Source organism: Myodes glareolus, chromosome 13 (assembly GCF_982192425.1).
Source record: "Myodes glareolus chromosome 13, mMyoGla1.1, whole genome shotgun sequence".
NCBI lineage: Eukaryota > Metazoa > Chordata > Mammalia > Rodentia > Cricetidae > Myodes > Myodes glareolus.
The window spans coordinates 27,073,390-27,099,007 of record NC_142038.1 but is presented as its reverse complement, the minus strand read 5'-3'; the positions used below and the strand labels follow the sequence as shown (position 1 = coordinate 27,099,007).

The window sequence follows — 25,618 nt, the reverse complement described above, 5'->3', positions numbered from 1 at the left end:
GTAGACCTAAGTGTTCTCAAGTTGTCTATAAGCCACTGTTGAATGAAACACAATTTATAGCATTTTTTTTAAAAATCTTAATTAAAACAAGAAGCCTTTCTCTATCTCTGTCTCAGTGTTCAGGCCCAGAGGAGCCACTCTTCCCTGCTCTCACACAGCTGCACCATGGATGTTAGGGACCTCTTAGCGCAGGATGTCGTGGGTCTAGCACAGGCTCTAAGATCACACTGGGGATAAAAAGTAAGGTGAATTTAAGTGCAATCCAGACCAGTAAAATGAGAGGGTTTTTTTTTTTTCATGTATTCAACTTAAGCATCACCATGACAAAAACAAATTCTAGAACGTGTACTCCCGGGCCTTTCTAGGTATGACAGCAAAGGCTGAAAACATAATACCAAAACTCTGGTATTAAATTAAAAAGAGAAAACAAACAAATAAAAACCTTTTGTATCCCCCAAATCATCACACACAAACTTAAAAGACAATAAACAGAGAAAACTTGCAGAAAGCCAAGAAAAACGGAAACCAGAGGCAGATAGATCTCTGTAAGTTTGAGGCCAACCTGTTCTATATAGTAAATTCACAAATATAATTCACAATAGAGTAATACTCCTACTCCCCTAAGGTCATGTAAAAAATCTCTATTCTCTTGATGAATGAAAAAAAAATCAGTATGACCCATTAATCCAAGCAGACGCAGGTAGATAGATCTCTTTTAAGTTAGAGGTCAACCTGTTCTACATAGCAAATTCCATGACAGCTAGGGCTGCCACAAAAATGAAAAAGAAAAAGACAAAACAACAACAGAAGGCAGTATATATTGGCAAAGATAAACAATGGAACAATCTAATGTCTCAAAGCAGTCTCACATACATAGGCTAGGAATTTTCAGTAATGGGACAATGGACATCTATATCCAACAAATAAGTTAAATCTAAACCTTACACTTTATATAAAAGTTAAAAAAAAATAAGGAGCTGGGGAGATGGTTCAGCAGTTAAGAGCATTTACTACCCTGGCAGAGGACCTGGGTTTAGTTCCCAGCACCGATGTTATAGCTCACAACTGCCTTATATAACTTCTGTTTCAGGGGATCCAATGCTCTCTGGCCTCTGTTGATACTAGTACCCATAAGGGGCACATACATTTATGCAGGCACTCATATATACACATGACATAAAAATAAATACATAAAACAAACAGTTAAACAGATATGGATCATATGGGTTGGGAACACAGTTCAGTCAATAAGGTGACTATCTGTTCTGGGTTAAATCCTTAGAACCCATGTGTAGACTAACAGGAAGTTGGGCATGGTATTACACATTTGTTAACCCAGGAGAAGCAGAAACTGGCAGACCCTGAGGCTTGTGAGCCAGCCACCCTAAAATCACATAACAGACAGACCTCAGGCTAGAAAGACATTAAGGACTGGAAAGGTGTTTCAGTGGGTAAAGTATATACTATGTAAGAGTTAGGACCTGAATCTGGATCCCCACAACCCAGGAAAAGGTGGTATGGCAGTGTATCTGTGGCCTCGGCACTCCCAGATAGGAGGCAGAGAGAATGAATTCCTGGGAATTCCTGGACCAACCAGCCTGTCCGAGGCAGCCGCCAACGAGAAACTGTCTCAAACAAGGCAGAAAGTGAGGACTGACACCCGAGGTTGTCCTCTGACTTCCCTATGTGCACCATGGCAAACACAAATACACAGAGAAAGGCTAAAAATAAATACTTCTTCAAAATCACGCATCCACCACTGGTCATTGGAGAACTATAATGCATTGCATACACCAATTAGGATGGCTAAAAACATCACCTCAGGCAAAAATTCTCACACACTAATGGAAAGAATGCAAAATGATAAAGCCTCTTTGGAAATGATTTGGCAATCAATTATAAAACTAAACATACACTTACCGTTTGGATCATCATGTATTCACTTAGAAGTGAAAACGGCTGCTCACAAACAATCCTGTAAATGAAGGTTTGGAGCAGCTCTATTCGTGACTTCAGCAGATGAATGGACAGACTAGCACATCCACACAGGGAAGACCAGTCACTGCTGAAAAGGCATACACTAACGCACAACAGAGCCCGGGAAACAAGTCAGAGGACTACACACTATCGTTGTGTTTACACAGCATTTTTTGGTAGAGGAACTGTGAGGATGAGAATGAAGCAGTTACTATGAGGACCTGACTTTGCAAACTCCATTTTAAAGAGGGGCTTCATCTTAAGCCATATAATGAGTTGGGGGAGGGGCGATCTCAGCTCCAGAAATGTGCCGCGACAGCAGAAATATGAACAGAAACGCTAAAAATAGTCAATTAAGGAGATAGGGAGCAGGGTCATAAAATTTAATGAAGTCCAGATGTTCCTAGGAGGCATCCTGTCCTTGAAGATACCTTGTCAGTTATTAACAGCTCTTTGTTAGGTTTTTGTACCCAAAAACTGACCAATGGTTTCAGAAACTACCTTATCCTATGCCCTTCTTACCTAATCTCAAGATGAAAGGACACAAACTCCCCTGATTACGGTGTTTCCTCTTTAAAAAGTTCTAACCTGCCACACTTTCTGCACCCACCATGCTGGGGTGCTGGAAAAGTGCTGGCCCAAACTTGAGCTTGAATAAAAAACCCTCATGTAATTTGCATCAGAAATCTGGCTCCATGAGTTCATTTGAGGACCAGAAACTTGGTCATAACACTATCAAATGAAGTGAGTTCAACTATAAGGGAATAAAACAAGAGGCTTGACTATTTCGGGACTCAGTGCATGTTTAAGACGAAACTCATAGAATGGCAACAAAGAACATCTACTCTATGTAACTTCTCTTTTCTTCTTCTTTTTCAGGACAGGTTCTCTCTATGTGGCTCTGATTGTCCTGAACTATGTAGATCAGACTAGGTTGGCTCACAGAGATCTCTCTGCTTTTGCCTTTTAAATGCTGGGTACTCTATGCAAATTTAAAGAATTTTAATCAAAACATATACAATCCTGAGCACTGGCCTACATAGATTACACTGGAGAAAAATGGGCACTTTAACTTTGGGTAGGAACACAAAATAATATTAAGTGCTAATGGGCAATGTAAGACTTCACAAGGTGGGTGGTGGTGGCACATGACTTTAATCCCAGTACTAGGGAGGCAGAGGCAGGTGGATCTCTTTGAGTTTGAGTCCAGCCTGGTCTATAAGAGCTAGTTCCAGGACAGGCTCCAAAGCTACAGAGAAACCTTGTCTAGACAAAAAACAACTACATCTTAATCTTCAGCACAAATTTTACATGTCAATTCAGGATTCACACTCTCAAAATTGGTACATGGGTTTTGTTGTGTCTTTGAGGTTCAAAAAGAGTTTTATTTGTGTGTTTAAAGAAAAACATCAGGGCAGGAAGCTGTAAATCTCAGAGCTGCCCACAGAGACTGAAGAAGGGGGAAAAGCCAAGCCCCTGTGTAAGCTGATGTGGAGGTTGGCCAACTACAAGTCGGATAAGCAACTGTATGTGGAGGAGAGCTTTAGGCAGAGTAAGGAAGTCCAAAGCACCAGACAAGGCAAGTTTAGAAAAGGGAAAAGAAACGCTGTATATGGTCTAATAGTGCTGAATAAAGAGGAGAGTAAAAATACAGCATTTCCACTTTTGAGAATTTGCCCAAAAGAAAGACACGCATAATTATTTAATTATAAGCAAAACTGTAAAATGGAATACAAACATCTTTATTAAAAGGTAGCTTCTCTACCTGCTGGTAGAGATGACGACGGTGTGGTGCTAAATTACAATAGCATATTCCTCAATACCCAGCCCGCTCCACCTCTGTTCAAAGAAAACCTAGAATGTTCTCTAGCTCCTGATGTTCTATAGACAATGAATGGGTCTGAGGATCAGAGAGTGGTGTCAAGGGTTTGACCTCAGGCGGGAGCACTGCCGTCTTTTAAACTTGTCTGCATTGACCGGCTTTTCTACAACGAAGATTTGGGCTTTGTTTTGAGACAGGGTCTTGTTCTGTAGGCCTGGTTGGCCAAGAACTCACTATGTGTCCAGGCTGGACCCAAACTCACAGAGCTCCACCTGTCTGCTTTCTGAATGCTGGGATTAAAAGTATGTTGAGAGTTGCTACTTTTAAATTAAAGACTCCAGAGAAGGATCCCACCTGAGGAAACTGTGACTGGGGCTGAGGTAATCAGGAAAAAGACTGTTTCTTCAGAAGCTGCTAAGAATAGATGCAGTGCAAAGAGGGGCAAAGCTACAATCAATATGGTGTTTTCAAACTTGTTCTGGGGTGGTAAGGACAGAGAAGGCTAGCACCTACCCGTGTAGATGTCCATGAAGCTGTGCAGGGCCAAACAATGAGGGTTCAGACACATCTTCACCTGAGCAGTCACCACCTGCAGCCGGTTAGCTGTCAGGAGCCAGCATTCCTGAGGCCCAGCCAGAGAGCTAAAAGCCAGAACAAAAACCAGAAGAGAAGTCAGTCTCTTTCTGCAAGCGACAGGCTTGTAGTCAGAAGCAAAATTCTCCAGACTTTACTGCAACCAACGAAAGGTGCTGGATATGTATTTCCAAGACTGTCTAGCTGAACGTCTCCATTTCATTGGGATCAGGGCTGTGAAATTGTACTTACAAGGTGATCTGACTCTCAAGTTGTTATAGGCCTGAAAACTCCAAGGCTTCACTGTGCAGACCAGACATAATCTAAATCCTAGGCTGGTGACAATAAGGTTTAGGTATCTCTAAAACTACCAATTCAAGAAGAAAAAAAAGATTTATTTATTTATTTATAATATTTATAAGTGGTATGGTTTGCCTGCATGTATGTATGTGCACCATATGTGTGCTGTCTAGTGCCCCATGGAGAAAAGGGCATCAGATCCTTTGGAACTAGAGTTACAGACAGTTGTGAGCTGCCATGTGGGTGATGGGAAATGAACCCGGGTCTTTTACAAGAGCAAAAATTGCTCTTAATATTTGAGCAAACTCTCCGGTCGCTGATTGCTAATTATTTTACCATTAGTAATTGAGAAGGTAAAGGAAAAAACGTAAGGAAAGCACGAGTTATAACTGTAAAGCTGTCTGAAGAAAGAGGCAACGTGTGCTAAGTGGGAGGGGGCAGCTAGGGGCAGGGTAAAGTGGTGCTTACTTTTGTCCCCCCTTGAATAATGGGCTGCTACAGAGAAGGCACTGCGTGGATGGAGACTCATAATAATTCGACCAAGAGGTCTGCTCGATGGTGACTGTCTCCTCACTCACGTTGGACAGGATAAGTCGAGAGCTGTTTAGTTCATGAATCAAGGCGAAGACTTCAGCCAGCTCCGACTCATTCTCAGGAATCTGCAGAACTTTTCGCAGCAGCTGCAGCGTGGACTGACGCTGGATCTCCCTCTGGGCTGTGCTCAGAGCTTCTGTGGTACTTGGCACATCTGGGTGTGGTGAGCTCGCCTCCTGAGAAAGGAGTGGATCAAATCATTAAGCAGGGGTAGAGAGACAGCCTCAGGCCAAAACCATCATTCTACAAAGAGCAGAGGGATGGGCCCACACCTGGGGTGGGAAAGAAGTTCCTATCAGTAAAGTTCAGCTAATAACTCCCCACACCACTCTGGAGCTCATTTTTTCTATCAACAAAACACATCTTGTAATCTTTCAACACCACTGTACAGATTAATGGAGATACTGAAAGTCAATCAGCAAAGTGCTGTGACTCAGTGAGAACCTACTGATGCCTAAATATGTAAAAACTCTGTCTTTAATTCTGTGTGGCTTCAGGATCAAAGGGAGTGTCATACACTACTGTGGTATGGGAGGTCCTTCTGTCTATGTGTTGCTTTTATTGGTTAATGAATAAAGAAACTGCTTTGGGCCTATAGTAGAGCTATAGGAGAACAGAGCTAGACTGGGAAAACAAAAACAGAATGTTGGGAGAAAGGAGGCAGAGTCAGGGAGAAGCCATGGAGCTGTTGCCGCAGAGATGTGCTGAAACTTTGCTGGTAGGCCATGACCTCGTGGTGATATACAGATTAATAGAAATGGGTTAAATTAATATGTAAGATTTAGCCAATAAGAAGCTAGAGGTAATGGGCCGAGCAGTGATTTAATTAACAGTTTCTGTGTGATTTCTTTGGGGTTAGGCAGCCAGGAACCAACAAGCAGCCTGCTCCTACACTACTGGGACAAGGCTCTCAGGTAGATGCCTCCTCTGTGTTCCTTGAGTGCATTCCTTCACCGTTGCTCTTCAGTCATTGGAACCACCTAGGAGATACACCTCTGGATGTGATGGTGTTTGGAGGGAATATCTATCTGAAAGTGTGTATCTAGATTCCCCTTCCAACCCACAGGCTAGAGTGCTACACTGAATGAAAAAGGGAAAAGGAGACTAGAGAGAAGGCTCAGCGGGTAAAGACACTTGCCACGCTAACTGTGACAACTGGAGTGTGATCCCAGGAATCCACATGGTAGAAGGAGAAAATAGATCCCATAAGCTACAAGGTGCCAGTCTGCTGAACACTAGTACTCATCTTGATCTGCCGAGATCCCCATAGCACAGTCTTAGGCTACTCTGTCACCACGCCTTTCTTGCCATAAACTATTGTGGGCCCATATTTCATATAAGATAATTTACAGGCAGGCTCACTGGCCACTAGGCAGCTGTAATCCTGCCAAACAAGCAAGACAGTCACCAAACAAAGGCCAGGATATATGGCTCCTTCACCTTTGTTAAAAGGTAGATCACCTGGGGAGAGATGTTTTCCAAAGCTGGTGAATTAAGTTGCAGGTATTTCCCTAGCCCCATGTCCCCAGAAAGAGAATATTAATGAGGATCCACCTTGTTTTACCTAGCAGATAGAGGAGTTTTGTATAATAAATGCAGGTAGATCTTCAGGATGGAGGAAGTTTGAGACGCCCTTCCATGATGACTGTGTGAACTGTGTCTGGTTATTTCTCGCGCCTCCATACTGGTCCAGTTAGGGAAAATAGTTTCTATGTTGGGGCCTATGGGCTCTGACAAACTATGCCCCTTAAACCAAACCTTGAGCAAAATAAAGCTACCCTCTTTCTTCTCTCTCTCTCTCTCTCTCTCTCTCTCTCTCTCTCTCTCTCTCTCTCGCTGCTGGTGGTGGTGGTGGGGAGACCAGTGCTGTGGGAACTCATTCAGCCAATAGCCTTTAAGATACCAGCCCACTTGGGCATCATCTCTTAGACTATAAATGCAGCCATAAAGCTTGCGCGTTCAGTCTCTTGGCTATTGGATTCAGTTCCTGTTCCCCACTTGTGCAGGACTGTTGAACCGTGAGTCTCCCCCTAAATAAAGAATCCTTTATTATACCCTATTCGAAACTAGTGTGGGATTACTTTATTGTGCCCATCTACAAATGGCACCTAATGTGGGCAACTACATCCATGTAAAACCCGAGAACTTGGAAAGGAGTTCTAGACACAAAAGAACAGAGTTTAGCACAGCTTCTTAGCAGCCGCATTTTTTTTTGGGGGGGGGGGATGGGCTCTGTTTGCTGGTGGTGAGCAGGAGCACCAAGGCTCCTTTAAGAGGTTTCTTGATTCATCTTTTGTGGCAAAAACTGCATGGCTTCTTTAAAAAAGGGCTTCCTGGTTTGTGCTGGCAGAACGACCTCTGGCTCTTTCAGGAGGTCCTGCACTTAAATGGGGTCTATGAGCAGCATGTTACAAATTGCTTAAAGGAAACATAGACACCCCCCCCCGCCCCCCATCCCTGGAGCTGGGGTGGAGAGCATGGCTTGTAGAGCTGACAGTAAACGGACCTCAGCCATGTTAGACTGGGCGGAATCAAAAGGCAAAGCAGCCTTGGTCCTAGCCATGCCTGCTTAGCATTGAAAAAAAAAAAAAAGAGCACTCCTGGTCAAAAAATAATTACAGATATGCAATAAAGACAGCATTCAGATGAAAAAGACCTCTGAATGGGTCACAGTGCTGGATAAATGTACGTAGGCTTGGGAGAGGAAAAAGAGTAGACAGTTACAATATAAAAGAGTACAGACAGTCATAGATTAAAGGAGTAAAGATAATTAAATATTAAACTTGTAGAAAAAAATAACTGAGTAAGAAAAATATGCCACATAAAGATGGAATATATAGGGCTGGAGAGATGGCTCAGCGGTTAAGAGCATGGATTGTTCTTCCAGAGGTCCTGAGTTCAATTCCCAGCAACCACATGGTGGCTCATAACCACCTGTAATAAGATCTAGTGCCAACTTCTGGCCTACAGGGACACAAGCAGGCAGAACATTGTGTACATAATAAATAAATAAATCTTTTAAAAAAAGGATGGAATATATACAAGAGAGTCTGGATTATGTATACTATTGTGTTTGTTTGTTTGTTAATTTTTTGACTATGAATGAGCTAAGTACTAAGAGACATTTCATTGTATGGGTTACTAAACTAAACCAACATATATACTTTAAAGATATCATGACTTCAAAATTTGGGTCTAAGGATATATTGCTTTGGAAAAGAGGTTTTGCTTTTGATTCCATAGAGGATGTGAACCTGTGGATTCCTTCCAGACTAATGTGATTTGATGGACCAACACACCCTGAAAAGTCTTCATGAACCCCTAAAAATACTTTGCCCAAAAACCAGCAGGAAGCAGTTTGGAGAAAACTACGCCCAAATTCTCAAAATGATTGTCTATAAATGTTTGTTTACATTTAAAGGTGGATATGCTATAGAGATGAATACTTTGTATTGGTATGGATCTTGGTTTAATGATACAAATTTGAGGTCAATTTTGTTATATATATTTCTGCTCGATTAAGGTATTGTGTTGAGCAGCTCATTTTAAAATGAAATGTATATTTAAAAAATACAGGTTAATAGATAGTTATCTATAATAGTCAATCTTGTAGTCATACTAGTTAGGTTTTCTAGATGTACAGAGATATATTTCAGATGGGTATTCTTCAAATCTTTCAAAGACGTACAGAATATGACATTTAAATGTTTTAAGAACTGAGGACTTTTCATGACAATTAGACACATCTGCTCCTGGCAGCACTGATCTATTTCAAGAGGATGATGGACACTGAAGAGGCTCTTTACAGAGTTGGTTAGCTATTTGGGCAAAACACTGCTCTTGCCTGGACTGCTTGACGTTATGCTGTATGAACTGGACATTCAGGACCCACAGAAAAATGACTGCTGAACTTGCCAAAAGGTGAGACAGTTCTTCAGGGTTCCTGCTTCATGAAAGAGTCTGTCAGACATTTTTCTGCAGGACACAGAAGAAAGTAACTGACAAACTGCCAATATAGGCCAAACTGTTTTTGAAATTTCCTGTTTCATGGAAAAGTCTACTAGATACTATGAGCCTGTAGGCTGAATATGGATACTCCAAAAATACAGAAAAACTTTGGTTGGCTGTCCAGGCAGCAAGATGTTTCTGTCAATTCTAGAGTTTTAGAATTTGCTTATGATGTACTTTCTGTTTACTTAGGTAATATTATATCCTTCTGAAGTCTTTGATGGGGTTGAAGAATAGATAGTTATAATTATAGTTTTCCTTAGTTATGATAAAAGATAAAGAAGACACATACATTGTAACTGTAATTCTTGCTTAATTCCTGTTTTGTATAAGTAATTTTACTATGTTAAAGTTAAAACCTTCCTTTTTATTTGGGCAGAAAAGGAAAATGGTGTGGGAAATCCTTCTATACATATGCTGCTTTTATTGGTTAATGGATAAAGCTGCTTTGGCCTACAGCAGGGCAGAATAGGGCTAGGTGGGAAAATTAAACTGAATGCTGGGAGAAAGTAAGCGGAGTAAGAGAGACGTCATGTAGCTGCCTAAGTAGAAAGATGCCTGGTTGCCAGCCAGAACCTTATTGATAAACCACGAGCCTCGTGGCAATACACAGAATAATAGAAATGGGTTAATTTAAGATGTAAGAGCTAGCTAGAAATATGCTTAAACTACTTGCCAAACAGTGTTGTAAAAGTTTCTGTGTGATTATTTCAGGGCTGGGTGGCTGGGAAAAGAACAAGCAGCCTTCGCCTACAGAGAAGGGTTTCTTTGTGTAACCCTGGCTAGTCTAGAACTCCTTCTGTAGCCCTGGCTAGCCTCAAACTCCAGAGATTCATCTGCCTACATGGCCTACCACACCAGGTCTCTTTCTTCCTTTAAGCTGGTTCTTGTCAGGTCATAGCAATGAGAGAAGTAACTAATACAGTCACTGGCCTCTCATCGGTGAGGACAGGCACCTACTTGCCTATTTATTCTTCAAACCAGCAAGAGACCTGTGTCACAATCCTCTTTAGAAGCTAACTGCAGAGTAGCAAGAGTGTGTTTTCTTGACTAAGAGCACTCTGTCTCCCTGTCTGTAAATCTACGGTTGACTTTCTCTTGCACTAGAGTGTAAGCTCCTCAGGAAAAGGGCCAGATACAGTCACTTCTGAACACCTGGTTCATATGGCATTAAACATATGCTTGATAAATAAATGAATAACAACAAAAGAACAAGTAAGATCAGGACAGGCCGTCCTGGAAGGTTATGTATTCCTTGCTGTGATGACATTGAGCCACACTATCTCTCTGGAACCAGAGACAAGGACAGAAAGGACTGAAGGCCATAGCAGCCAAGAGAGGGTACAGTTTTAATTACAAGAGCTGCAAACAAAGTGCAAAGAGAATGTACTGCCACCTGGGGCTCCAAAGGCTAGACATAAATGTTCCAGTGTCTGACCAGCTTTATTTTTCTGAACACATATGTGTATTGAGACTCTAGAGTAGGATGTGGAGAAAACTTCAATGCCTGTCTAGAAGAGATATGTTCTGTAGTGAGCTGAGTGAAGCAGGCAACACAGGGTACAATCAGCCCCATGAGAAGAGGAGCACAATGCACGCTCACAGAATCCAGGATAGAAAGCTCACTTCTGGTGAGGGATTGTGGTAGGGCAAGAGAACCAGAGGAAGGCTATAAATCTACGTTCCCACAGCAGGCCTTTAAAGTAGACTCCTGGAAGCTCAAGGAACCATTCCCTTGGACTTCTGGTTCTCTGAGTAAAATGCTGATTTTTTTAATTTAGCTCACCTCCCTCTTTTGTTTCACTAATGGGAAACTAAATCTCAGAAGTTAAGCTTCCAACTCAGGAGCACTGCCAGTCAGGACTCTCAGTTCCCAATCCTAATAGCATCTCATTCCCAAATTAGTTCCACTCCCCTTTTCAGAAGGTCAATGACCATGAATTACACCTCAGACTGGAAACAGATGTGGAGACCAGAGAGCAAAGCTCATCACCATAAAGGTTCCCTCCATATGCAGAAAGAACTGAGGCCTGAAGCAGCTTCCCCATCTTTATAGTCTTAACTACTCCCCAATACTCCCTAATCTTGTTAAGTCTCTCTCTCTCTCTCTTTTTTTTTTTTAATTTTTCCTTTTTCAATTTTGAGACAGGGTTTCTCTGTAGCTTTGGAGCCTGTTCTGGAACTAGCCCTTGTAGACTAGACTGGCCTCGAACTCAGAGATCCACCTGCCTCTGTCTCCCAAGTGCTGGGATTAAAGAAAGGCATGTCCCACTACTCCACCACTGCCTGACCATTTCAGATTTTTTTTAAAAAAAAGATCTATTTCTTTTTACTTTATGTGTTTAGATGTTTTGCCATACACACACACACACACACACACACACACACACACACATTTATATATATATCACTAGCAAGCATCTGCAAAGGGCATCTGGAGCTGGACCTGGAGTTACAGCTGTCATGTGGATGCTGGGAATTGAACTCAGGCCCTCAGACCCTTTGCAAGTGCACTCAGTACTTCTAAACTCTGAAATGTCTCTCTAAATTCTGTCTCCTTTTTCAAATAACTTCTTCTAGGCCTCTCCTTGGCTGGAAGATTCTCCATGCAACAGTCCCAATATGGCTTTTCTATCTGACTCCTGCCACCCTAAAATACCTTCTCTAGCCAATGGAAAACTCTTTACTTTCCATGTTGGTCACTGGCTGGGGCTGTAGCTTAGTCAATAGCTCTTGCTTGGCCTCTGGGAAGCTCTGGATTTGATTCCCACCATGACAAGAAAAATAAAACAGCAACAAAAAAAAAAATAAACCCCAAACCTAAGATGCTTGTTTTTGAGCATGTCTTCTCTGGCCATCAAAATTTTGTCCTTCTTTAGAGATACAATTTAATCCTGGAGTGGGCCCTACTTCATCTTTAATTTTTAACCTGCTCTAAGTGACACTCCCATTTCCCCTCACTTGTCTTGGGGCTGGTAGTGACTTCAGAAGGAATAAACCAACTTTCAGATCTGAGCTAGGCTTCTGTAATATTTGAATGCTTGTTTGGCAGTTGGTGGAACTGTTTGGGAAGGACTAGGAGGTGTGGCCTTGTTGGAGGACATGTCATTGAGGGTAGGCTTTGAGGTTTCAAAAGTATACATTATTCCCAGTTAGCTCTCTCTCAGTCTTGTGGTTGCTCTCCTAACATGTAAGCTTTCAACACCATGCTACCATGCTCCCTGCCATGACAGTTATGGACTAACCAATTAAATGCTTTCTTTTATAAGTTGCCCTGGTGGTGGAGCTTTGTCACAGCAAAAAAACTGTCCTAAGACAGTTTCTCATGCTCGCTGTGTAAGGCCTTGATGTGTCTTTCTTTTCAGTGCTTGAACTCTTGGGTCTCAGTGGTCAATGTGTAGTCAACAAGCCACAAAGGTCATGTATTAAGTAATCCCGAATCACATACTAATGGAAATTGAAAGGATATGGTTACAAATGGATTAATTCATGAATGGATTAATTGTGGCTTAGTTATGAAACAAGTTTCCTCTAGCTCCTCATTTTGTCTTAGATGCCCTCTACCACATCATGATACAGTGAGACACAATACATTCCATGCTAAGCAGATATCAACCAGCACCATGTTCTCGACTTCTCGGCCTCCAAAACTGTAAAATACACAACCTACTTCTATGTTAAATTATCCATCCAAGATATTTTGTTAGAGAAGCAGAAAACAGACTAGGATATGGATCAACCCCACTTTAGCACTGAGGAAAGGCCCAGAGAGGAGGCATTTTGTCAAGTCAGAACATACAACCTGGTCCCAATCCTGACTCTAACCACCTAATCATGTACTAGAATCCAAAGCACAACTCAAGTCTAAGGCAAGTGTTTGGGCAAGGAACTCACGGGCTTCGTGGTTTTCTCAGTCCTGTCTTTGGCAAGGTTAAAACCACAGCTGGGACAAATTCGAGGTTTATGCCGGTTGGTGTAGACATAGCTACAAGAAGGATTTTTGCACTTTCCCCGTCCTCTTGATGTAGCCAGGCCCAAATCCTACAAAAGGGAGACCCATGTTTAAACTCATACACAAAACCCTGCTTCACAAAAGGGAGGGACAGATGGTTCAGCAGTGAAAGCACCTGCAAGCAAAATGACCAAAGTTCAGAACCCCAGCTTCCAAATAAATTCCAGGTAAGCACAGCAGCTCCCCTGTAATTCCAGCAATGGAAGGCAGAGCTGGACTTCCCAGAACAAGCTCACTAGCCAGTGATCACAGTATCTGACTGAAAACTTACCTCAAGAATAAGATGGAGAGCAATTGAGGAAAAGTATGAACATCAACGTTCGGCAGTCATATACATATGCATGCATGCACTCACACATGGATGCTCAAACACACTTTCAAGGCTGGCTAGGCTAGGGCTAAAGAGTGAGCTCAAGGCCGGGCTAAAAAGCTTAGTGAGACCTTGCCTCAAAATCTTAAAAAGTGCTGGGGATGACAGTACTGGAGTACTTGCTGAGCATGTGAGGTTATGGGTTCAACCCCCAGCTCCATAAACAGTACAGAAATGGAGGATGGGGAAACCCTTGTGGGGAGGCTACAGGAGCCACATGAGCTGCTCTATCAGCACAGTTCTCAAACCCATGAAGATGATTGTGTTTGATGTTCGTGCTTTAGAGAAAAAAGTGCATTACTGCCTAAACTTACCTGTGGATCTCTCTCTCTCTCTCTCTCTCTCTCTCTCTCTCTCTCTCCCCCTCTCCCTCTCTCTCTCTCCCTCCCTCCCTCTTGGTTTTTCGAGACAAGGTTTCTCTGTGTAACAGTCCTGGCTGTCCTGGAACTCATTTCATAGAACACGCTGGTCTAGAACTCACTGAGATCTGCCTGCCTCTGCCTCCACCCAGCCCCATTCTTTCTTTAATTTTATGTATGCAACTATTTTGTCTGCATGTCTGTCTGTGCACCACTGCATATGTGACTGGTGCCTGCGGAGGCCAGAAGGTATCAGATTCCCTGGGACTGGAGTTACTAACAGCTGTGAGTCACCATGTGAGTGTTGGGAACTGAATCCGGATCCTCTGGATGAGCAGCCAGTGCTCTTAAGCACTGAGCCATCTCTCCAGCTCCGGACCCACTTTCTACGCTAACATACCAACTCTAGACTGGACTCTGATCTCTACTTAGTCTTAACAAAAATGTCCTGGCTCATACTTCGTATCTACCTGAAACAAACCAATATAACTCAGCGGATTCACCCAGCAGCCATCATTTGTACCAGCAATAGGGTATTTAGTACCAGCCATTCATTTCTGACCTTGCTAAGCTCATCCTCTGCTTTGCTCCTGGCTCCTACAAACCTTCAACCACAAAAATCAAAACAACTTCCCACCACCAGGGCACACACTTACCAATGTGACAGTGCAGCTGTATTTGTATGGAGGAAATACATCCGGCTTGACCTCCACAACTTTGACCTGAGGTGTTCTGCTGCTTGCGCAATTTGATAGCTGTGGATTAGAACAAATCAGTGTTGTTCTATACCTTAGGCAAAATCCTCAGGTTCTGAGCCCCTAAAATAACCTGAAATAATTCCCAGGGAAACTATAGACTCATGCTCCAAATGCTTACTGGTGATCACCAGTACAAAGACTGAGCATCAGATTCAAGTCTATGGGCCACTACATTTCAGATCAGATTTACAGCTGCTTTGGGGCAATACAACAGTAATAGCTATCCATATAGACACACAATTGAATACTGTTAGTGTTATAATTTAAAAACTGGCACAAGAGAGAAAGACATCATGCAACAGAGGTCATGTGGAGGGGTTTTTTACCGGGGGAAAGGAAATGGGGAAAAGGGGAGAGAAAAGGGGAGAGACTGGCCTCTGGGGACAGGAACAGCAGAAGAGAGGCAGAGAGAGGGAGGAAAGAGAGACAGGCAGAGAAGCACAGAGACGGAGAAAGAGAGGAAGAGAGAAAGAGACACTCTCTTTGTATCTGAGACACAGGTGGCTGATTACTGACTGAGGGCAGTCAAAAGGAAAAAGTGAAACAGAACAGATCTGTACTAAACTGGTAAGACTGTCTTCCTGAGAAGGCAAAGTGACAGAGGAAAGATCACCAGGGCCAGATGGAAACGGGAGCTGAGTAACTAGAAAGAAAGGGAGAACCGGTGTGTGCTGAACAAGTGGAAGCTGCTTTCTCCATCTGACCCTCACATTGCAGCAAACAAACAGGATATTTAGAGAGGGAGAGCAGACAGAAAAAGAAAGGGGAGAACTCTTTCACAGTTTCCTGACTGCCTGATCCAAGGAATACTGAGGCCAGATTTGATTTGAAAGGAGCTGTCAATGGGTCTCCAAAACACATCCTAATGAGAACGAGGTGAAATAGCCAGCTATTTCTGTACTTGGCCAGCACCCCAGCTTTCTCAGGTCCCCCAAAGATTGTGATGTCCCCAGGCCAGCATAAAGCAGAGTCTCAAGAATACAGCATCGTCATCCCTGCCTCACCTGCTACCCCTTTCTAATTCCTCACCTTTTTATGATAAGCAAAAGGAAGGAGTGTTAGTATTCAGGTGTCTACACTGGTCTGTGCTTGGGATCCTGACACTTTTGCACATGCGTGCACATATGGCAGGAGCAGACATGTTGAGGCTAGAGGACAATTCAAGAGTTGATGCCCTCCTTCTATCATGTAGGTCCTGCGGACTGAACAAGTCTTCAGGTTTAACAGCAAGTGCTGAGCCAGCTTGCTGACACCAGGTCACATGTTAACAGGTGATCCTAGGTAAAGATTTTATGGGTATTCATTATATTACTTTTATTTTTGTATATTTTAAATCTATTATCTAAATAAAAGGCTTAAAAGCTTAAAATAGAAAATAAAATTCTATTTTTTTATTAATATCTCTCAGACCTATCATTGTAGAAACTGATGTCTATCTTTTGTCTATGCCCTTTGACTCTGAAACATTAAACACAGGGAACAGGTTTCCAGTGCTCCTCTTGGGATTGGGTCTTACCTTTACTTCACCAGTGCTAGACGGCTGTTGGATGGGTTGGCCCAGCTGTTTCAGTGTGCTTGGCTTCAGGCCACAAGTTCTCACAGAGGGCGTTTTATCTGGGAGAACCAGAAGTCAACCTGGTTACTTAAAGCCATTCAGCTTCCCCAGCTCTCCCCTCAAATCCTCCACTACCCCGCCTGGATCCTTACCGTCAGACAGTCCCTCCCACCAGGTCTCAACTAGTTCTTACCCAGGGGGAAAGCCTGTCTGGTCCTGGGCAGTTCCATGCTGCTGCCCCGTCCCACACTTGCTGGGGCTGGCAGTATTGCTCTCATAGGTCTTGCTGCAGCCAGTAATGAGGGTTTGCCCCGTGGTCTGCCTTTGGGTACAGTGGTGAACAGGTCAACTCTGGAGAGAGGGAGGAAAAAAAACAACCATGAAAGAAAGTCAGAAAATCTGGACAAAGTACAGCATGATTAATAAAAGCCCAGAAACAGAAATTGGGGCTCAACCTGAAGGTCAGAAAAGCAAAGCAGCCAGCCACTGGCTCTTACCTCTATCTCAGTCTGAAATAGTGATCCTGCCTCCAGGAATCTCAGAATGAGACTGTGTGTGAGAGCTGTCTCCTCCCATTTTATATTTCTCTCTAGGGCAGGGATTAAAGGCACGCACCACTACTGTCCGGTTTCTATGGCAAACTAGTGTGGCTATTGGAATTAAAGGTGTGTGTCACCACTGCCTGGTCGGTAAGGCTGACCAGTGCAGCTGTTTTACTCTCTGAACTTCAGGCAAGCTTTATTTATTAAAATACAATTGAAACATCACTACAACAAAGGAAGGAAACCAAAGTATAATGCATAATATCCAAATTAATACTTTTTAAGAGGCAGTTATAATGACTAAGCCAGTAGGCTTTACACAAATTGAATGCAAATTTAGCCTTTATAGGTCAGGCGGTGGTGGCACACACCTTTAATCCCAGCACTTGGGAGGCAGAGGCAGGTGGATCTCTTTGAGTTCGAGGACAGCCTGGTCTACAAAAGCTAGTTCCAGAACACGCTCTAAAGCAACACAGAGAAACCCTGTCTCGAAAAACAAAACAACAACAACAAAAACATCCCAACAAACTTAGCCTTTATGAATCTGTAGGGCTCTAGACAAGCAATTTTACTCCTGTTAACCTACAGTTTTTAAACACAAAATGAGAAGTAAATATCTGTATCAGTCACCACAAAGACACAAATTAAATGAGTATTGTGGTGTACATAATCCTAGAAGATGAGGGATTCAAGTCATCTTTAGCTACACAATGAGTCCAAGGCTAACCTAGGCTACATGAAACTCTATCTCAAAAACCAAATAAATAAATAATATAAAGTATAGAGAAACATCTACAGTATGTAATAGCAACAGGCATTATAGTTGTAACATATAGTTGTAACATATAATTTGCCTCTAATTAGGACAGTACTACTTGAAGTCTATCAAGCTCCCACATGAGGGCAGCAAAGACATCTTGGCTAATACACCTCACCTGTTCTTAATTTCTGCAGTGCCAGTGTTAAGCACAAGGGCTGAATCATGGAAAGCCCGATAGTCAGCTCCTAAAGAGATGCGTGTCCCATGCACGTCCCAAATACCAGTCCAAAGGCCACAGCTTCATGCTTTAGTATATTAAACTATCTCCAAAGTAGACTTGCTTAAGGGAAAAGAGGGATGGATTTAGAAGTACACCAACTATGCTAGTATAGGAGCTGAAGAGATCCAGTAGCTAGCATTTGCTGCTCTTGAAAAGGACCCCCAAGTTCTATCCCTGCACCCACATGGTGGCTAACACCAGTTTCAAAGGCCTGATGCCCTATTCTGGTGTCCACGGGCACCAGGCAGACACATGGTTCACAGACATACATGCAGGCAAATATCTGCACACATACAATAAAAATAAATTCTTTAAAAATGCAAGTAGGAAACACATGCATACATAAACATGCTTGTTTAAAATTAACTCTACACAGTGGAGAACTGGAAATATTGACTATCCCTAGGAAATAATGACTACATAATGGGACAGAAAGAAGATTTTAAAAAATGTTTATTTCTTATACTTTTAAAATATGAGCTATGTGAAAAAATTTTCTAGTCATTCAATCAAAAAAACTTTATAAATCCCAATAGAAACCATAAGTGGGGAGTTGGAGAAATGGCTCAGCATTTAAGAGAACTGACTTTTTTCCCTAGAGTTCTCGAGTTCAATTCCCAGTACCCATAAGGCAGCTCACAACTGTAACTCCAAGATCGGACACCCTCACACAGATATACATGCACAGCAATGCACATAAACTAAAAATAAATAAATTATTAAAAAAAGGAAACCACATGTGGAACTACGAGAAGGCTGTCCTGTGTATGCCAGGATGTTTAGTAATTCTTCCCTACTTAGGCACTAGCAGCAAACCTCTCCCCAGCTGTGACAATCAAAATACCTCCCAACACCACCAAAAGATCTCTGGTGGGCAAAGCTCTTCCCAGCTGAGAACTACTGAGATGAGCAAGGAGTGTTCAGTTACAGAACATAACAGATTCTGTTATGGCTACATGTGGAAGCCACTTAAGCCTCTAAGAAAGGAGGGGAGAGAAAAAGCCCAAACTTACTGACTTTCTATTTGGAAGATACCAGCCTGAATGCTTTAAATGCAATCTTTCCTAACCTACTCTATGAAATACTATTATTTATTTATTTATTTTTAAGTATCCAACTCAAGGTTTTTCAGTACTACTCAAGAGACATCAGGTGACTACGCCAAAGATCAAACAGAAGCCAGAGATGGTCAGGACTCACTGAGTCTGACCACCAGGCAAGGAATCCTACCAAAGGATGCCAAAATAAGTCCTCTTTCTAATCCTGTATTCTGGATTGGTAACACATGGTGGGTTTTTTTGTTTTTGCTTTTTAATCTCTGACCACATCTTGTACTGCTGCTTTAGGAAGACCGACAAGAAAAGATGTGCAAGGAATATAATAGCAACGTATGGATGGCAGAGTGTGAGGGAAAGGTAAATCACACCATGTCTCTCGGGCCCTGCTGCCTCTCGGGAATGCTGTAATGACATTCACAGAGCAAACATGGGGCCCTTGCTTAGCTGCTGTTCTAAACACAGTCCCAATAATATATAATTACACTGGCATACCCTGGAGACTTTTTCTGAGCTGGAAGTAAAGTGGAGGTGCTGGTCCCCTCTGCCGATGGTGGTATGTCTGGTCCAAGACTGTCATTCTCAGTTGTCCCCAACGTGACATCAGCCTGGATACCACTCTTGACAATTGATGTCTTAGTTACTGCTGCACCATTCCCGGGAACTTCCTTGACAAAAAGATGATCATCGGAGATAATCACTTCCTCCCACTCATTCTCCTCGCCTACTTCTCTTGGAGGAGCTACAGTTAAGAGCTGGCTTACAGCCTCTGAGTTCTCCAGAGTCAGTTTTGAGGCATTTTCCGGAGAGGGCTTTTGCTCTGTGGTGACAGGCTGCTGACCTCGTTTGATCACAGAGCCTTTGGAGGGGATACCGGGAGCCAGTTCCACTTTGACTTTGCCTGCCTTTTCCTAGAAAGAACAAGAAGACCTTATTCGTATAATGGCATCTTGCAGATGACAATGACATTCAAAATATTCTCTAGTTTGATTCCCTTAAGAACACATGAGTAATAAATAATGACACTGAGTCAGGTCAGTGAAGAGTCAGGATAAAATTGACTTTACGGTTTCTGTTCACTAGAGTGTTGGACATCTCAGGAACTAATCTAAACTTTCCTTTTCATCATGTATTGGCTCTGACTATTCCATGTCCACTTCTCCCATCTAGAAAGAAGCTGTTATCTTGTAGTCCTAAGTGGTTTACCTTGGTAGCCCTTTTATGAGACTCAGTTCATCCCAATGTGCCCAGGTTCACATTGTTTCCACTCTCTTGGAGAAAATCTTTAGCCCCAGAATTTTTCAGGTAAGTCATATATGAATGACTTACACATTTCTAAAACTCAAATTAATCCACACACATTAATTATCTTATAAGTTAAATAGGGTCTCACTATGTACCCTAAGCTAGTCTAAAACTTGCTATATAGATTCATATACTAGTTTGGCCTCAAACTCTTACATATAGGACTCTCAGTCAAGATGAAGGACTCTCAGCTCTATCACTGTGTATGCCTGCATGCAGTCAAGCTCCCCGCCATGAATGAACTGATGAACCTCTGAAACTGTAAGCAAGTCCACTCAATTAAATGGTTTCTTTATAAGAGTTGTCACGGTATTGGTATCTCTTCACAGTAATAAAAACCCTAAGACAGTTACATAGCTAAAAACTGGGAAAGCAGAAGTTTGAACTCTAGGAGTAAACTCTAGAACTACATTTTTGCATTATTTCTATCTCAGGTGTCTCCCAAAGGTCCAAGGGAGGCCACTATTAGGAGGTGGTGAACCCTACCAGGTGAGGTCTAGAGGGAAGTTTTAGGCCACTAGAAACATGCTGTTGAAGGGACTGTGGGATCCTTTCTTGCTTCCTGGCCATAAGAGAAATGGTTCACAAGTCCTCTTTCCTTTTTTACCTACATAATGGCATTAATGCTTCTATAAAAAACCTTTCTGGGGGTTGGAGGAATGGCTCAGTGGTGAAAAGGACCAGTTGTTCTTCCAGAGGTCCTGACTTCAATTCCCAGCAACCATATGGTGGCTCTCAGCCATCCATGAAGGGATCTGATGCCCTCTTCTGGCATGCAGGTGTACATGAAGATAGAGCACTCACGTACATGAAATAAATAAATCTTAAAACAACAACAAACACACAGTACTGACCTATGATGCTCACTGATCATGCAGATGCCTGGAAGTCCAGCTCCAGAGGATCAGAAACCCATATTATGACCTCTAAGGGTACATACCCACATACTAACACATACATATGCATATAATTTAAAGAAAATAAAAGTGTGCTAGAGAGATGGCTTGGCAGTTAAGAGCACTGGCTGTGCTTCCAGAGAACCAGGGTTTGATTCCCAGCACCCAACAATGGCTCACAACTCCAGTTCCCTCCTCTGGTCTCCTTCAGCACTGCATACATGTAGTATACTTACATACATGCAGGCAAAACACTCATGCAGAGAAAATTTAAAAAATAATAATAATCTTTTTTTTTTTTTTAAACTGTGACAACTGTTGAATAAATGCGTTAAGGGCCTATAGAGACAGCCACTTATTCTTCCCTCAGGAAGCCAAGGTGCTTCATGCAAGACTGACATTCATCACTGTGCACTCTTCTTAAGCATACAAAACCTGTTTCTGGCTACAGAAACAGACAGAGAGATAGGAGGAAGAAGGGATGGCGGGAAGGGTGTACACTGTAAAGTCAGAATTTGATTACAGAAAGTATGGAATAGTAGGTGCTGAGGATATAACTCAGTTGTCAGAGTGCTTGCCTGGCATATGAAAGGCCCTGGGCTTAATCCCCAGCACCATGGAAACTGAGCACGATGGTGAACACTTGTAACCTCAGTACTTGAGGCAGAGGTACAAAGTTTAGATGTTCACCAGTTTGAAGCCAAACTCTCTCTCAAAAAAAAAAAAAATGAAAGGAGGAAGGAGGAAGAGGAGGAGGAGGAAGAAAGAAAGAAGGCTAGTGGAGGGTGTGGAGTGGGGGGTATGGGGTGCAGGGAGAGAGCAAGCATACCCAGAATGGACTCTGAATATCAGCTTAAGGACTTTCATTTTCAATAGCAGCTATTTAAAAAGATCTTGAGCAGGACAGTGGTGATGCAGTTTTTAATCCCAGCACTCAAGAGGCAGAGGCAGGCTGATCTCTGTGAGTTTGAGGCCAGACTGGTCTACAGAGGGATTCCAGGACAGGATCCAAGGTCCAAAGCTACAGGGAAACCCTGTCTTCAAAAACAAAAACAAAAAACAAAACAAAACAAAGAGAGAGAGAGAGAGAGAGAGAGAGAGAGAGAGAGAGAGAAAGGGGGGGATCTTGAGCTAAAGAATGAAAAGATACAAGCAAGCCATCATCAGAGAGAACTATGTAGTGAGTGTACACTGTTAAAATTCAAAATTAATTTAATTGGAAGTGAATAAATTACCACATTGTAGTCATTTGTGGAAAAATTCTGCAGCAATTATGCAGCTCAGGTAGCTTTGAACTCACTATGTAGCCCAAAGTGGTTTCCAACCACTGCCTATCTCCCTAGTGCTGGGATTGCAGGTATGCACCACTATACCTGGCTAAAGATAATAGTTTTAAGAATGCTTAATGGTGGGCCAAGAAGATTGCTTAGGTTACTTGTCACCATGTTTGATGAATCTGATCCACTGCATACACATGGGAAAAGGAGAGACCCAACTTCCAGAAGTTGCCCCCTTCCTCCATGTGTGTGTAATGGCTAGGCCCTCACACTTACACATAAGATATATAAATATGCTGAAAAAACAACCAACTTAGTGGCATAAAATAAATGGGAAAAAAGCTATATAACTTAAACACAAGAAAATGACTAACAAAAAAAACCACATTAAAATATTAACAGATGACTTTTCTTTTGATGACACAAGATTGTGTTTAACTTTTTAACTTTTCTTTTCATTGAAGAAACTATTGATAAGCAAAATGATTTACCTGCAATACTAAAAACGAAAAAGGTGGCCGGGCACTTGAGCACAAATGTGAGGACCTGAGTTTGTCAGCCCAGCTCCACATAAACCAAGTGTAGGGACTTGCATCTATAATCCTAGGGTTCCTATGGATAGACAGATGAGGAGTGGAAATCCTAGAAGCTTGAGGACCAGTTTATCCTGACAGATCAGAAGTGAACACCAAAAGAGATCCTGTCTCAAAGTGAAAAGCAAGGACCAACACCCACGGTGTTTTCTGACCGCCATGTGTGCACAGCATGCATGAACTTGAACTGACTCAAAGTAACAGGTACACACACTTTACAAAGATTGAAAACAAGTCAGGGTTAACTTAAAAACAAATGAACAAACAAAAACACTGAATGAATCTTACCTTTGGTATCCACTTCCCTCCCAGGAAGTTACCACAAGTTGGGCACTTAGGTGGCTTGTGCCTAGTGACATAGGTAAAGGAACAACCTGGGCTCGTGCACGCCCCATGACCCCGGCGGGTATATGTAGTAGTCTATAAACAAACAAACGAACAAGAGTTAAGACCAAGAATCCAGTCCAAGACTACTGACTACTATAACCACAATATCTAGAGGACAACAGCTTAAACATTCATGACACCATAGAAGATCTGTTAGAAAGGTCCTTTGGTACAAACTCCCCAGGGCTACACAGGTGATGGCTGTTAATGAACATGGTAGCACACAGTGCTCAACACTGTATCAGAATCTCATTCTATCCCCTTAGCAATGTTTGCTATTGTGGCTAATACTGTTGAGATGTTTTGCCTCAAATCATATAGTAGGGTTGGAGTAATGGCTCAGTGATTAAGAGCACTGGCTGCTCTACCATGGACTCAGGTTTGATTCCCAGCACCTATATGGTGGGATTACAACTGTCTATAACTTCAATTCCAGAGGATCTGACACCCTCTTCTGTCCTCCTTGGGCACCAGGTGCAGATGTGGCACACAGACATACACGCAGGGAATACACACAAACACACAAAAACAACAAAAACATCATCAAGGAGATTTTAGTTGGATGTAGTGCCGTACACCTTTTAAACCTGTAATCCCAGCACTTGGTAGGCAGATCTCTGCGTTTAAGGCCTGCTTGGCCTTAAACATGGTGAAATGTTTATTAAACTGCTAATCCATAATTTCTCTAGCCCAGCCAAAAGCAATAATTCCCCTAAAATACTAAACTGCCACTAGCCACTTCTGCCAGGAGGCATAAGGAAAAGCTGCCCATCATTGAGGCACCAGGTCAAGAATAAATGCCAGGTGGAGTAGCACTTAGTAAAGACACCAAGCTTTAGGTTCCAACTTTGCCATCGACACACTGAATGACCTAGGTAAAGTCACATGGGTTTTCTCCTCTGGAAAAAAGCACATCTTCTTCTGGTCAGAGGTATGCCAAGGGGCAAAAGTCAAGAATGGGGAAACATGCATAGTAAGTAAACTGTAAAGGATTTTACAGTTCTGAGATTATTATAATCAGGACAAAACCTCTCATCTTTTCCCAGACTAATCCAATACTAACAAAGACTCTGCATGTCAAATACCTACAGAAGGCAGTCCTAGAAATAGTTACTGTGAACTTGGGAACACTCCTCAACAGCAGCCTGAAGGAAGAGTAACACTAAACAAAAATGCTGATGCTTAAGGCTATTTCAGCCTTAAAACACAGAAAAGTGCCATGAAACACTTTTCTAGAAGAGCCTGGCTCTTTATAGAACAGCCACTTCCAGGAAGATAAGGTTTCCAGAAAAATAGCCAATGTCTCCGTCAATCAAGCTGCAGTGGAAGGTCCTATTTTAAGATGCTGCTACACAAACATTAGGATCTGAGTTTAGATTCCAGCACCAGTGCAGAAAGGTGTGTTTCTAGCGTCCCAGAGCTGGAAGAGGACAAAGGTTAAGCCTGACACTGAGTATAGCAAATTGGTGAGCTCCAGGATCAGAGAGATCTCAGTCTCAGCAAGTAAGGTACAAAGCGACAGGAAGACATGTGACATCAACTTTTAATTTCCTTGCACACACATGTATATGTGTATACATACACACAACTGCAGCAACTCTCTCATCCAAGGATATACTGCTTAGCTGGGCACAATGGCACATACCTGTATTCCTGGCTACTTATAAACTAAGACAGGAGGACCATTTGAGTCCATGAGTTCCAGATCAGTCTGGGCAACACAGTTAAAACCTCATCTCAAGACAGAAAATATCAAATATACAGTTTGTCTACAGCAAAGGTTGTTGAAAGTCAGACTGGAGTTAAGGTGAAAATATATACTATTAGCTCTTTAAAAAAAAAAACAACACTACAAAAATAACCAAAACAAAGGTAGAGAACTCTTCCAGCATATCTCCCAGTCCACACTTTCTCCTGATTTTGCATTTTCAAGAGCTTTGAGGTGGGGTTTTGCCTTCAGGACTCCTTGACTGTGTTCCAGTTTAGAGCTAAACCATTACATGGAGAGAAAAGTGAAGCCAAAGGATCATGAATTGAAGGCCAGTCTGGGCTACAAGGTAAAACAGAGATCTCAAAAAGGGGGAAAGAAGGGGAAGGTGAGTAAGGAGTTGGGGAAGGAAAAAAAAGATGGAAATCACAAAAATTCAATTAAAATCAAAGAAACAGAACAAAACAGAAAAACTGATGGAACAAAT

General features: G+C 42.3%; 1 protein-coding gene across 2 annotated transcripts in view; it reads right to left on the bottom strand.

Moving 5' to 3' along the window:
* Positions 1-25,618, bottom strand: part of Hmgxb3 (HMG-box containing 3) — a 50,882-nt gene that overhangs the window by 10,191 nt on the left and 15,073 nt on the right. For both annotated transcript variants that reach the window (XM_048419427.3, XM_048419428.3), the window contains exons 6-13: positions 23,325-23,456; positions 19,461-19,876; positions 16,522-16,679; positions 16,290-16,387; positions 14,672-14,770; positions 13,169-13,315; positions 5,141-5,442; positions 4,313-4,440 (exon numbers count right to left, since the gene is read on the bottom strand). In XM_048419427.3, the coding sequence (XP_048275384.1) occupies positions 4,313-4,440; positions 5,141-5,442; positions 13,169-13,315; positions 14,672-14,770; positions 16,290-16,387; positions 16,522-16,679; positions 19,461-19,876; positions 23,325-23,456 (1,480 nt within the window). The remainder of the gene's footprint in view (positions 1-4,312; positions 4,441-5,140; positions 5,443-13,168; positions 13,316-14,671; positions 14,771-16,289; positions 16,388-16,521; positions 16,680-19,460; positions 19,877-23,324; positions 23,457-25,618) is intronic.